The sequence below is a fragment of the Kryptolebias marmoratus genome, linkage group LG5 (assembly GCF_001649575.2).
Source record: "Kryptolebias marmoratus isolate JLee-2015 linkage group LG5, ASM164957v2, whole genome shotgun sequence".
Classification (NCBI taxonomy): Eukaryota; Metazoa; Chordata; class Actinopteri; order Cyprinodontiformes; family Rivulidae; genus Kryptolebias; species Kryptolebias marmoratus.
The window spans coordinates 22,216,337-22,228,004 of NC_051434.1; the positions used below are offsets into that span (position 1 = coordinate 22,216,337).

The following is an 11,668-nucleotide window of genomic DNA, read 5'->3' on the forward strand; positions in this document are numbered from 1 at the left end:
GCTGGAGGTGAGTCCTCGCCCACCCTGCCCAGTTCGGGGCCTGCCCGCATTTGCCACGTCCGTGGTCGAGATGCTGGCATGCTCCACGTGTGGGGCCTCTCTCCCGGTGGAGGACCGCCATGACCTGTGTCCCAAGTGCCTGGGCGTGGGTCAACTGAGGGAGGCTCTGACTGACCCATGCATGAACTGCAGTATCTTGCCGTTGTCGGTGAGAACGGACAGGCTACGGCAGGTAGAAGATCTACTGTTGGCGGCAGAGCGGCCACCCTCAGCAGTGCCTCAACCGTGGTCCAGGAGGCGGGGGGATGCGTTGACAGATGAGCACCGCAGCCCGCGGAGGAAGAGGCCTCGGCTGGCGCGCCCATCCCAGCAAGAGGTTGACTCTTTAAGGGCTGAGGTGGAGCAGCTCAAGGCCCTACTCAAAGCTCCAGACCCTGTGCCGGTTTACCCGGCAGCAGCCTGGGAGTCGGAGGAGGATCTGGACGATGACGGAATCTCTGTGAGGGCCTCTAATTCTGAGTTTCAGTCTCTTGCGGAGCAGAGGCCCTGGACTCCAGAGGGGGAGCCCCCGAGTATGGAGGTGAATGATGGTTCGGGAAACTCCCGCAGGAGTTCAGTTAGCTCTGAACCATGGGAGGAACCGGGCCCACTGCAGGCAATCATTTTGGCAGCGTTGCCCCAGCTGCCCGTCCCACGAGAAACCCCTTTTTTCGCCGGGCTCCGGCGGCCCCTCCATTTGAGGTCCCAACATCTCCGGCCTTCTTGGAGGAACTCCAACGCTGCTGGAGGGATCCTAGGAGCTTTTCCCACCATGGTTGGGACGCACGGACCCTGGCATCCATGCGCAACCCCAGGGATCATGGTCTAGGCCGCATGCCCCCCGTGGATCACTGCATCGCGTCATTGGTCCTTTCCCCAGACGAGGCGCTGAAGGAGAAGGCCCGCTGTCCAAGCACCCAGTGTCGGGTGACAGACGACCTTTTGTGCCGAGCATACGACGCTGCGGCCCGTATGGCACGTATTGGCAATTCCCTCTCGATTCTCCTCCTGGCCCAATCCCAGATGCTGCAGCTGGGCGCTGAGGGAGCAGCACTGGGGGATACTAACGACGCGGCCCTTCAGGCCTTTGGGCTTATGTCCAGGGAATGGAGTCGCCTGTTGTCCACCCTAGTGGTCACCTGGTGTCAGGTCTGGTTGGCACAGGCGCCCATCTCAGATCATTGTAGGCAGGGCTTGCGCAGGCTGCCGGTAGTACCGGGCCAGCTGTTTGGACCAGAGGCAGAGAGGGCACTGGAATGCCGTAGGCAGTCCAGTCAGGCCTCTGGGGCTGGGGGTGGTCGAGGTGGGCTGATGGGACCCCCCGTTCCACAACCACGGAGACAGGACGTACGAGACCCGCGCCGTCAATTTCGGGCCGCCACTCGTCCACAGTTTGGGCAGCAGAGCCGGACTGTGGCAGGAACTTGGCGTCAGCCCAGGGCGGAACAGGCTGCACCTCGGGGGACACTGGCGGGGCTGGACAGAGGCCGGCGCTCCCCCAGCGGCCAGAATAGATGGCAGAATGCAGCCTGAGGGCTGCAGGCCGACGGCGGAGAGGTTTTCACGGCTGCACCTGGCCTATTGGAAGGTCCACTGCGCAGACGCGTGGGTGTTAGGTACCATGTCCCAAGGGTACAGGTTGCAGTTCCACCGTCGGCTACCGCCCCCATCGGGGGTCAATGTGACCTCGGTCACAAATACTGCACAAACTGCGGTTCTGCTGCAGGAAATAAAAACCCTCCTGGATAAAAAGGCCATAGTATTGGTTCCACCGCCTTTACAGGCCGGTGGGTTCTACTCGACCTACTTCCTCATTCCAAAGAAAGACGGCTCCCTTCGGCCAATGCTGGATCTCAGGGGGTTGAACCAATTTCTGACGGTCCTGCCTTTTCGCATGCTACGCACGTGCGACGTTCTTCAGACCATCTGTCCAGGAGAGTGGTTTACATCCATAGACCTGAAGGACGCGTACTTCCACGTTCCAATCCACCCGGAACACAGGAAGTACCTGCGGTTTGCCTTTCACGGCGTGGCCTACGAGTTTGCGGTCCTGCCGTTCAGGCTCTCCTTAGCCCCTTGAATCTTCACGAGGTGCATGAGGGCAGTCTTAAGCCCCCTGTGTCTGTCGGCGTTAAAGATCCTGCCATATCTCGACGACTGGCACCTCTGCGCCCCCTCCTTTCAAGAGGCAGAGCAGACAACATCGAAGGTCCTGGACCATGTCAAAGCGCTAGGGATCGCAGTGAATTGGCAGAAGAGTTCACTGATCCCAGCCCAGCAGGTGGTCTTTCTGGGCATGGCCCTGGATTCAATGGCCATGCGAGCCCATCTGACTACGGAGAGGGTGGACAGGATTCAGTCCCTACTCCAGTCCTTTCACATCGGGGCAGCACCTCCACTCCAGCTGTGGCTGAGACTGCTGGGGATGCTGGTCGCAGCCTCAGCTTTGACTCCCCTGGGGCTGCTTCACCTGCGGCCCTTGCAGAGATGGCTCAACAGCCTCCACATGGACCCCCGGCAGCACCGGCAGGTCAAGGTGCGGATTACACCCAGCTGTGCAGTGCTCCTCCGCCGGTGGCGGGGCAGAGCATACCTGCAGCACGGGGTCCCCCTCGGCGCGGTCCCTGCAAGGCGGGAGGTGGTCACTACAGACGCATCGCCCCTGGGGTGGGGGGCGCTGTGGCAGTGCAGGTCTTTCCAAGGGCGGTGGACCCCTCAGGAGGGGCACCTCCACATTAATGTCTTGGAGCTGAGAGCGATCTATGGGGCGCTCAGGCACTTCTTGCCCTCTCTCTCTCTCTCTCTCTCTCTCTCTCTCGAGGGGAAGCATGTGCTCATCAGGTCAGACAGCACCTCGGCAGTGTTCCACATCAACCACCAGGGTGGGACCAGGTCGTTACGGTGCCTGAGGGAGGCCCGGAGGCTGTGGACCTGGGCATACCCTCGCTTCGCTTCCATCAGGGCTATGCACCTACCGGGGACGAGGAACTCTCTGGCCGACTACCTGTCCCGCCAGAAGCTTCCCCCAGGGGAATGGAGGCTCAATCCTCAGGTGGTTCGACAGATATGGGGCCGGTTCGGCAGGGCCCAGGCCGATCTCTTTGCCTCAAGGAGCAGTACACATTGCCCCTTGTGGTTTTCCCTGGCAGAGACCAGCGCCCCGCTGGGGATGGATGCCCTCGCGAATCGATGGCCAGCCAGTCTGCTGTATGCCTTTCCCCCATTTCCACTGCTTCTGCCCACTCTCCACCGAGTGAGGTCAGGTACCATGAGAGTCCTCTTGGTGGCCCCTGAGTGGCCCATGAGGGTCTGGTTTCCACTTCTCCTCAGTCTGCTGGATGGGGAGTCATGGCGACTTCCGGTCAGGGCAGACCTGTTGTCTCAGATGCAGGGGAGGATTTGGCACCCATCTCCAGGCCGTCTGCAGCTCACAGTGTAGCCACTGAAGGGTGCTGGCAGCCCCTGACAGGTCTGGAGCCCTCCATTCAGCGAACAGTGCCAGGGCTCCATCTACGATGAGGGTTTATGCCCATTGCTGGCGCCGTTACTCGGCGTGGCACAGGCTCAAGGGGGTTGACCCAGTTGGGTGTTCCCTACATAACATCCTGAGGTACCTGCAGGGTCTGTTCGATGCTGGACGGGCGGCATCAACCCTGAAGGTGCACTTGGCAGCCATTTCAGCATTGATGGCAGGCGAGTGGGGGCACACTACTGGGCGGCACAGTTTCTCCGCGGTGCAGGGTGGCTGCGTCCCCCGCTGCGGAGGCCAGCAGCAGCATGGGACCTCCCACTGGTGTTGAAGGCCCTAAGCCGGCCACCTTTCGAACCCATGTGTGCGGCTCCACTAAAACTAGTGTCCCTCAAAACGTCCTTTCTGTTGGCAATAACAACAGCTAAGCGGGTCAGTGAGCTCCACGCTCTTGCCATCACCTCTACTTGCCTGTGCTGGAAGGCAGATGGGTCTGGGGTGACACTGTGGCCGAACATCGCTTTTCTCCCTAAGGTTCTGCCCCCTGGCTATGTGAATACGGCCATCGAACTGGGGGCTTACTGCCCTCCTCCTTTTCAGTCCGAGGAACAGAGGTTGGCGAACACGCTGTGCCCAGTTCGGGCACTGCAGCTGTACATTGTCGCTACGGGTGCTATTTGGCGATCAGACCAGCTGTTTGTCTCTCATGGCGGACAGAACAGGGAGCGGGCCCTTTTGAAGCACAGGCTGTCGCATTGGGTCGTCGATGCCATTGCGCTGGCTTATGATTCTGTGGGGGCTGCTGCCCCCTCGGGGGTTAGGTGCCACTCTACCAGGAGCGTGTCCGCATCCTGGGCGGCAATGAAGGGGGTACCACTAACAGATCTGTGCAGCGGCGTCATGGGCAACACCATTCTACTATTCTACCGCCTCAACATAGCACCCGAATCTGCGCTGGCTTCAGCAATCCTGCCTCTGGCTTCATCTACCTCCTGAGAGGGGGGTGAGTACTGCGTTCCTTGTGACATCGCTGGCATAAGTCATCCACTTTGTTTACTGCCACTGGCAGTCATCCAGGAATTCACAGAACCATAGTTACAGAGTAACTTCCGTTATCATCTGCTCCTCCCCAGTTGTCACTCACTCAGTCTCCTGCCACGCCCACCTCCACCTGCCGGTAATTGTCATCACTCACCTGTGCCCACTTACCTCGTCACCACCTTGCGTTTAAAAACCGCTGCCACATCAGCCTTTTTGTTTTTGTTATTTTATTTTAATAAAGATGAGTCTGCATCCTGGGTTTGCCTCCTTCCCCACCCTGCCTGACATGTTTAATAAATTGGAAAAATACAAAAAAAATTAAAAGCCTAGCATTCAAGATGATATTGCCACATCATTTACATTATGAACTGTAGATGATGAGTTGTTTAAAGTCTTCACAAATTTCTGGAGGAACATTTTTCTGAAACTGTTCCACTATTTTAATTCTTAATTAAAATAGTGGAACACTTAATTAGCTGCACAATAGTCTTCTAGCAGTTTATTTTTCATACCAGTGACTTTTAGTCTTTTTTTTTTGCCCCAGTTACAAACTTTTTTGAGATGTGTTGCTGCCATCAAATTCAAATTCAAAATTGTCTTTTTTTATATAAGTTGGTACAATTTCTTAGTTTAAGCAATTCCATGTTAAACAAGAATAAATCTTTTAACTTAACGTAATTAACTCAAGAAAAAAAAGAAATCTTAGCTGTAATTTGCTATCTTCTAAAAGTTTGGACACTCGAGTCCTGTAGAGAGCCAATCAGTCTTTGCTAAAACACTGATGAGAGCTGTTTGAGGAGTGTTTTTGAACTACATGAGCAATTTCACACATTAGAAAGAGTTGCTAACCAGCATAAGCTAATGTATGTTTCTTGCAGTGGCTGCAGTGATGGTGACAGGCTCTCACCATTCTGACAGGCCTGTCCACTTCTCTGTGGACACTCACACAACCTGACGAAACTTGTACACAAGCGGGTCCTCTGTGAAGGAACATTTAGCAGAGCCTCATGATATCCAGTGCAGACTGAGTGAGAAACGGTGGGTTCCATGGGTCTGTGGTGACCCGCCGATTAGCCTCTGGCTCTTTACTACTCATCACGTCCCAAACTGGGACTTTCAGGTCGTTCTCGGAAGTTGGTATTTTTTAGTTCCAAGTCATAAAAATCAGCTGGAATGTCTTGAAATTCTGACTTGGAAAGTTTAATTCAATGGAGCTTGAAGACCACTCAAAATAAAATTTAAAAAAATATGAGTATTTTTTTTTTTGGTTTCTAAGTTAAATAAATTTTGAGATTAAAGTTGAAATGTTGTAAATAAAGTTGGAACATTACTTGAGATTAAAGTTGAAATGTTGTAAATAAAGTTGGAACATTACTTAGAAAATAGATTTTAAATGTTAAGAAAAAAGAAAATATCTTTAGAATAAATTCAAAGAAAAGAAAATGTAAAAATGTTGAGAGAAAAGTTGGAATGGTGTGTGTCTAGGCCCAAGGAGGAGAACTCTACATGTGTTCAATTTTGTAAAATGTTTTTTTTTTTATTGCAGCCAAGGATTATGAGTAAGCGTTTATTGAGTAAACTACAAAATAAAAATAGTAAGTTTTTTTAAAACTAATGTGATGTATGGTTTATTACTCCTGCAACAGAGAAAATCCTTAAACTTCACAAAAAAAGCCTACAGTATAACACACACAGAGTTGATTTCTAAATACGCCACAAATTTATGTTTATCTGTCCCGGGCTCCTGAATGAGCAGAAATAAAGTTGGATAAATGTAAGTCTCACCTGTTTTTTTTTTTTTTTTTTCTCCATTAATTTACCTCCAGCTTTATTTTTGCTACTTTAGCTGCTGCTGGTAGGAATCTTAGGCTGGCTCTCTTTTCTGATGTTTCTGTCAGCGCTCCCATCAAGTAAAGTGTGGGTGAATTTAGACAGAACATGTTGTGCCACCCCCGCCTCTCGCACAGTGACTGCTGGAGATAGGCACCAGCTCTCCGTGACCCGGAATTGCGAAGCGGGTAAAGAAAATGGATGAATGGATGTTGTGCCACATAGAAAATAAAACTCAATTGGTACTTAGGACATGTTTCCCTAATATTTGTACATAATAACATCAATTTTAGAGCTGCGTGCTGAGTTAATATTAACATATACTTAATAATAATAAACCCAACATTTTTTATTAATCAGTCTTGTTTCACTGTGTGCACAGTAAACTTATTCCTAGCTCATTTGGGACATGGACAATTCTAGTTTTGGTTTTGGTAACTTTTACACTTCTTAAAGTATTTAACTTCATTTTTGAATATTTTCTCTATAAATAAGAATTGGCATCTTAAATCCTTCAAAAACATTGTTTTCTTTGAAATCTGCTTCAGGGTGCTTGCTTAGCTAGCCTTTTGAGACGTTAATCTTCTACCTAGCTTTTTGTTACCTTTACCTTTCAGTTATCATTTTGTTACTTTAGCTTTTGGCTATCATTTTGCTGCCTTCAGCTAGCTTTTTGATACTTTTAGCTTCTGGCTAGTGTTTTGCTACTTTTGGCTTTTGCTAGCTTTTTGCTTTTTTATTTTCTGTAGTCATTGCTTGGTTCCTTTAAGCTTTTAGCTGTTGTTCTGATTCTTTTAGCGTTAATGACTCAGTTTCAGCTTCTTCAGCCAATTTCAGCAAAGAAACAAAATCTGCAGTTTTCTATTTCTCATACTGATGGCTAATGTGTCCCTAAATAAAAAAAACTTGGAAACAAAATTTGTGACCCCAGCTACCAAATCCCTTGTTTACCTGTGGAAACAGCCTCACCAAGGGAGACGTCCAATTGAAAGCTGTTTGTAATGGAGGAGTCTGACAATTTTAATGTATTTATGATGTATATTGGTACGTATTTATACTCAGATTTTTTTAGTAATGTATGTAGGAAAAAGGGCTTTGTTTACTTTGAGTGCATACCTGCAATTCAGAACTGCACCTAAATATATCTTTTATGTAAAAATATTCTTCATTAACATCATAATTCCACATATTCTAATTATAATAAACAACTTTTGGTTCATGTTTACAGGAATGATCATTGACATGAGTTAGACTTGTTTAGTCAGCTTTATTTCTGTGTGTGAGTAATTCAGTGTGGCAGACTTTATTTTTATTGTCTATCACACTGGTAAAGACTGGTTGTTGCTAGTTGGAAACACTGAAAACATGAAACAGCTCTGAGACATTAGTTTATGAGCCCTACATATGTCTTATAATCGCCAGCCTTTCAATGCAAAGCGATAATGTGTCTGTCTGTTACCAAAACAACTCATGATCCACTGGACACATTTTACTTTATGGTAGGTTTTTATTAAACTTTTGAACATCTTCAGTTTAAAATCCTAATACTTACACTGAGTAAATATGAACGTGATGTCTAAAACAGTCTATATATATTTTTTCACTTCTACAAATCCAAAACTGTGTATGAATTTGTTTATAGTACTGAGTGCAAGAAAATCTAGTCCAGATCTGATTAATCCAGGTAGAGATTTTAAACTGGACCTGGTTTAAACTGATCAACATCCACCCATCAAATAATAATGAAATAATTATATCTTTTCTGCATTTTCTCAACTGACAAATAAAATGAAAATGTTGTTTTCAGTTTGAAATAAACTATTATTAGCTGCTGTTCTTTTTTAACATATCTTTTGAATTTAAATAACAACTTCATCAATTTAGTTTTCTCTATCTGAAGAAAAACACTGCCCTCTTGTGGTCAATAATAATAATAAGCTTTACATCATTTAATGTCTGTTCTTTTAATTGGCAGAACAGCAACAGAGCAGATAATTAACTTGACAACATTTATCACCCATTGCCAAAAAGCGATATTTTTTTTTCCCTCTGTGTGTTCAGTCTGTTTGTAAAATATCTCATGAACTACTTGATGAACTTGAATGAAACTCAGAAAATAATCACCGGATTGAAATCTTTAAAAGATGAACCTTTGAAGTCAACTTGATTTAAGATTGCAGCCCCAGCTAATGGTAAATGGGCCGTACTTATATAGCATCTTTCTAGCCAACCAGGCCACTCAAAGCTCTTTACAACACTATCTTTGGCCTCATTTCCTCATCCAAACACATTCATACAGGGACACTTCAGCATGCAACTCCTGCCAGGAATCAAACCTCCAACTCTCTCATTAGAGGATGTCTTTAACCACAGGGTTATAGCCACCCCTATCTCATCTGACCTCAGAAGCTATGAAGGGTTGGGCCTTATTATACTTGGATGGGAGACCTACAGGTGCTCTAAGCTTTGGCTCAGTCTAACCAGCCTGAACAGATCCAGTCTCGTATGACCCCAGCTAATCAACTTCAATTTTAAATTTGACCAGAATAGCTACAATTTTATCATTTATCAATATAAGATTATTTTAGTCTAAAACTCTGGCATAAAGGTAGTAGGTGTGCTAGGAATGCCAAGGCTGTAATGCTGGACTAAAAAAAAATCAAACTTAAACATGTAAAATGTCTGAATCATTTCCAAAAGTCTGTTAAAAGTTACAGGTTGTTTAAGTTCAGTGACACTGAGAAATCATGAGTTTATGTTACAAACTGTGTGTAGAAATGACAAAAAGCTTAGATTTCACCTTTTATTTTTAGTTTATTAAAAAATTCTGACATGTTTAAATATGAAGGCCACATGCAGAGAGACAGTGTTGCCTTTACATTTATCAAACACACTTTCCAGCAAACAAAAACAAACAAGTCTGTGGATTTAAGACATGGACATCAACCAAACAGGAGATGAGCGGGAAGTTGTTAAAGATGAGCGCCGCGCTAGCTCTGCAGGTGAAGCTGCTGATGGTGAGTCTCAGCTGAATTTAGCTTTAGAGAAATCCATCTCTGGGTGCTGAGCCATGAACCTGCAGAGATACAACATGTCAGAGGAAGATGCAGCTGGAAAAAGAAAACAGAAAAAAAAAACGGTTGTTAGGTGTAATTTTTTTTTTTTTAAAATACTGTATTTTCCAGACTATAAAGGCACTCTTAAAAGCCTTCAATTTTCTCAAAAAACGACAGTGCACCTTATAATCCGGTGTGCCTTATATATGTAAGCAGTCCTAATATTTTAGTACGACTTTGGTAATCTACAAAGCCGCACCGATTGCAGCATTAAGGCTGTTACAGTCTGTGCATGGTGTACGGACCTGAGTGAGTGGTGTGGGTGTTTATACTTGACACTTACGTCAGTGCAGTATTCTTCCGTGAGTTTTGAACCGTTTGATTATCTTGATTATCATAGAGGGATCATATGAATGCGCTGCTAGAGTACAGAAATCGTCCATTTTGAATGGAAAGTGGCCTGTGCGGTCCGCGCAAAGTTACAAAAATTGGTAGGTGCACGAGGATGCACCTTATCGTCCGTTGCGCTTTAGATATGACAAAAGTTTGAAAATGGACCAATAATCGACAGTGCATCTTTTAATCTAGTGCGCCCTATTGTGTGGAAAATACAGTACTGTGAAAACTGCCATCGAATGTAAACAGTGAATTTCCTTGGTTTTTGTCACATGTAAACGATTTGTGCAATGTAGCACAGCACTGGTGAGCACCCGGCTGGATTGATGTCCTTTTCCAACCGAGGCCCGTGGTTCCTCTGCTCCAGCTGCCTCCTGTTGCGCAGAGTCAGGTGCTGTAGATAAACTGGCTACAGAACCAGGTTCTGCATTCCCCAGTTTCCATTTCGATCGGCCAATAAATATCAACTCAGCATGTCCACTCTGCTTTATGATATGTTACAATATATTAAATTGCATAGGTATTAAGTGGTCTAAGTACAGCATGATTAAAGTGTTTTTTACCTCTACATAATCATACATTCTGAATCCTCTTCATGTGCCGGCAGGATCTCCCTGATTACTGCAGCAACTCTTTCTTCATGTGGAGTCAGCTCTGGTTAGCCTGCCACCTGTTGCTGAAACACTCCAGCAATGTGCAGCAACCTTCGTGACATCCACCCTAATGTCTGACCATTTCTTTTCAAATTCGTCCAGTGATCTCAATTCTGCTTCTGCCGTGTTAACAGCACTCTATTTGTTTAATTTTATTACTAATTCTAGAAGAGTGACTTCCAATTTTTTTTTTCTTGCCTCAACCTTTGACACCAAGACCTCTATTTCACATTCTGTGAAATTCTTCTTCTTCATCTTCCTCAGTGCCTTTGCCACGGTAACTTGGACATAGGATGGAAGCCTGCATTGAATTTATACTAATTTGCATATTTATTTATGGGTGGGGACAAGGGGGTCTGCAGGGCACCAGCAGCTGCGTTCTATTTCCAGCAAACTGGGATGTATAAAGAAAAGGTGCGCAGGCATGTGTGCGCGCACGGTTTTATACATCAGAATTTTTTTGTGTGCGCCACACTTTTCTAAATATGTCCGTACGCCAATTTTTAGTGTGAAGGCTGTGCACTCTTTTATATCCGAGACCCCAAATCTTTCTGTCCCCACCTCAGCAGCAGGTAGTCTGTTCTGAATCATAACTAAGTTTTCTGCAACATGTGAAGAATATTTCCTCTCAGGCTGTAATAGTGACAACAGTTTTCCCATTGGAAATTATAGATTCTTCCCTTCCCATTAAGGCTACAACTTGCTGTCCTTTAAGACTGAAGTCTCGGGATCAGCTGAGTTTTTTTCCTGTAACTCTGTGTTGAGTTGGTGTATTTTGAGTGGAAAAGGCGTCAAGGGATGCGTGGAACTCCCCTTTTTATGAGAACACAGAAATTAAAGCAGAAAGTGAAGAGTTAAAGTACCATCAGAACCCCTGTTGTTGTAATACCTGTAATTTCTTAGTGTTTTAGGCTTTGTCAACTCAGGCTAAGGGGAAAAAAATCCCCTGCTTTGTTGAACCTGCTTCAGAGAATACCCTTCTGATTTACAGTTAGAACATATGAGACTTTAAAAAGGGGGACCGGAGGGTGTGTTCCAATTACAGAGGGATCACACTCTTAAGCCTCCCTGGTAAGGTCTATTCGGGGGTTCTGGAGAGGAGGGTCTGTCGGATAGTCGAACCTCGGATTCAGGAAGAGCAGTGTGGTTTTTGTCCTGGTCGTGGAACACTGGACCAGCTCTAT

The 11,668-nt window shown here is 46.5% G+C and overlaps 2 protein-coding genes across 2 annotated transcripts in view; both read right to left on the reverse strand.

The window, feature by feature from the left end:
- Positions 1 to 11,668, reverse strand: part of LOC112451524 (histone H3-like) — a 269,127-nt gene that overhangs the window by 178,599 nt on the left and 78,860 nt on the right. The gene's annotated exons all lie outside the window — the stretch shown is intronic.
- Positions 9,169 to 11,668, reverse strand: part of nudc (nudC nuclear distribution protein) — a 10,111-nt gene continuing 7,611 nt past the window's right edge. Inside the window, exon 9 of the mRNA XM_017437985.3 lies at positions 9,169 to 9,455. Within this exon, the coding sequence (XP_017293474.1) occupies positions 9,404 to 9,455 (52 nt within the window). The 3' untranslated portion in view covers positions 9,169 to 9,403. The remainder of the gene's footprint in view (positions 9,456 to 11,668) is intronic.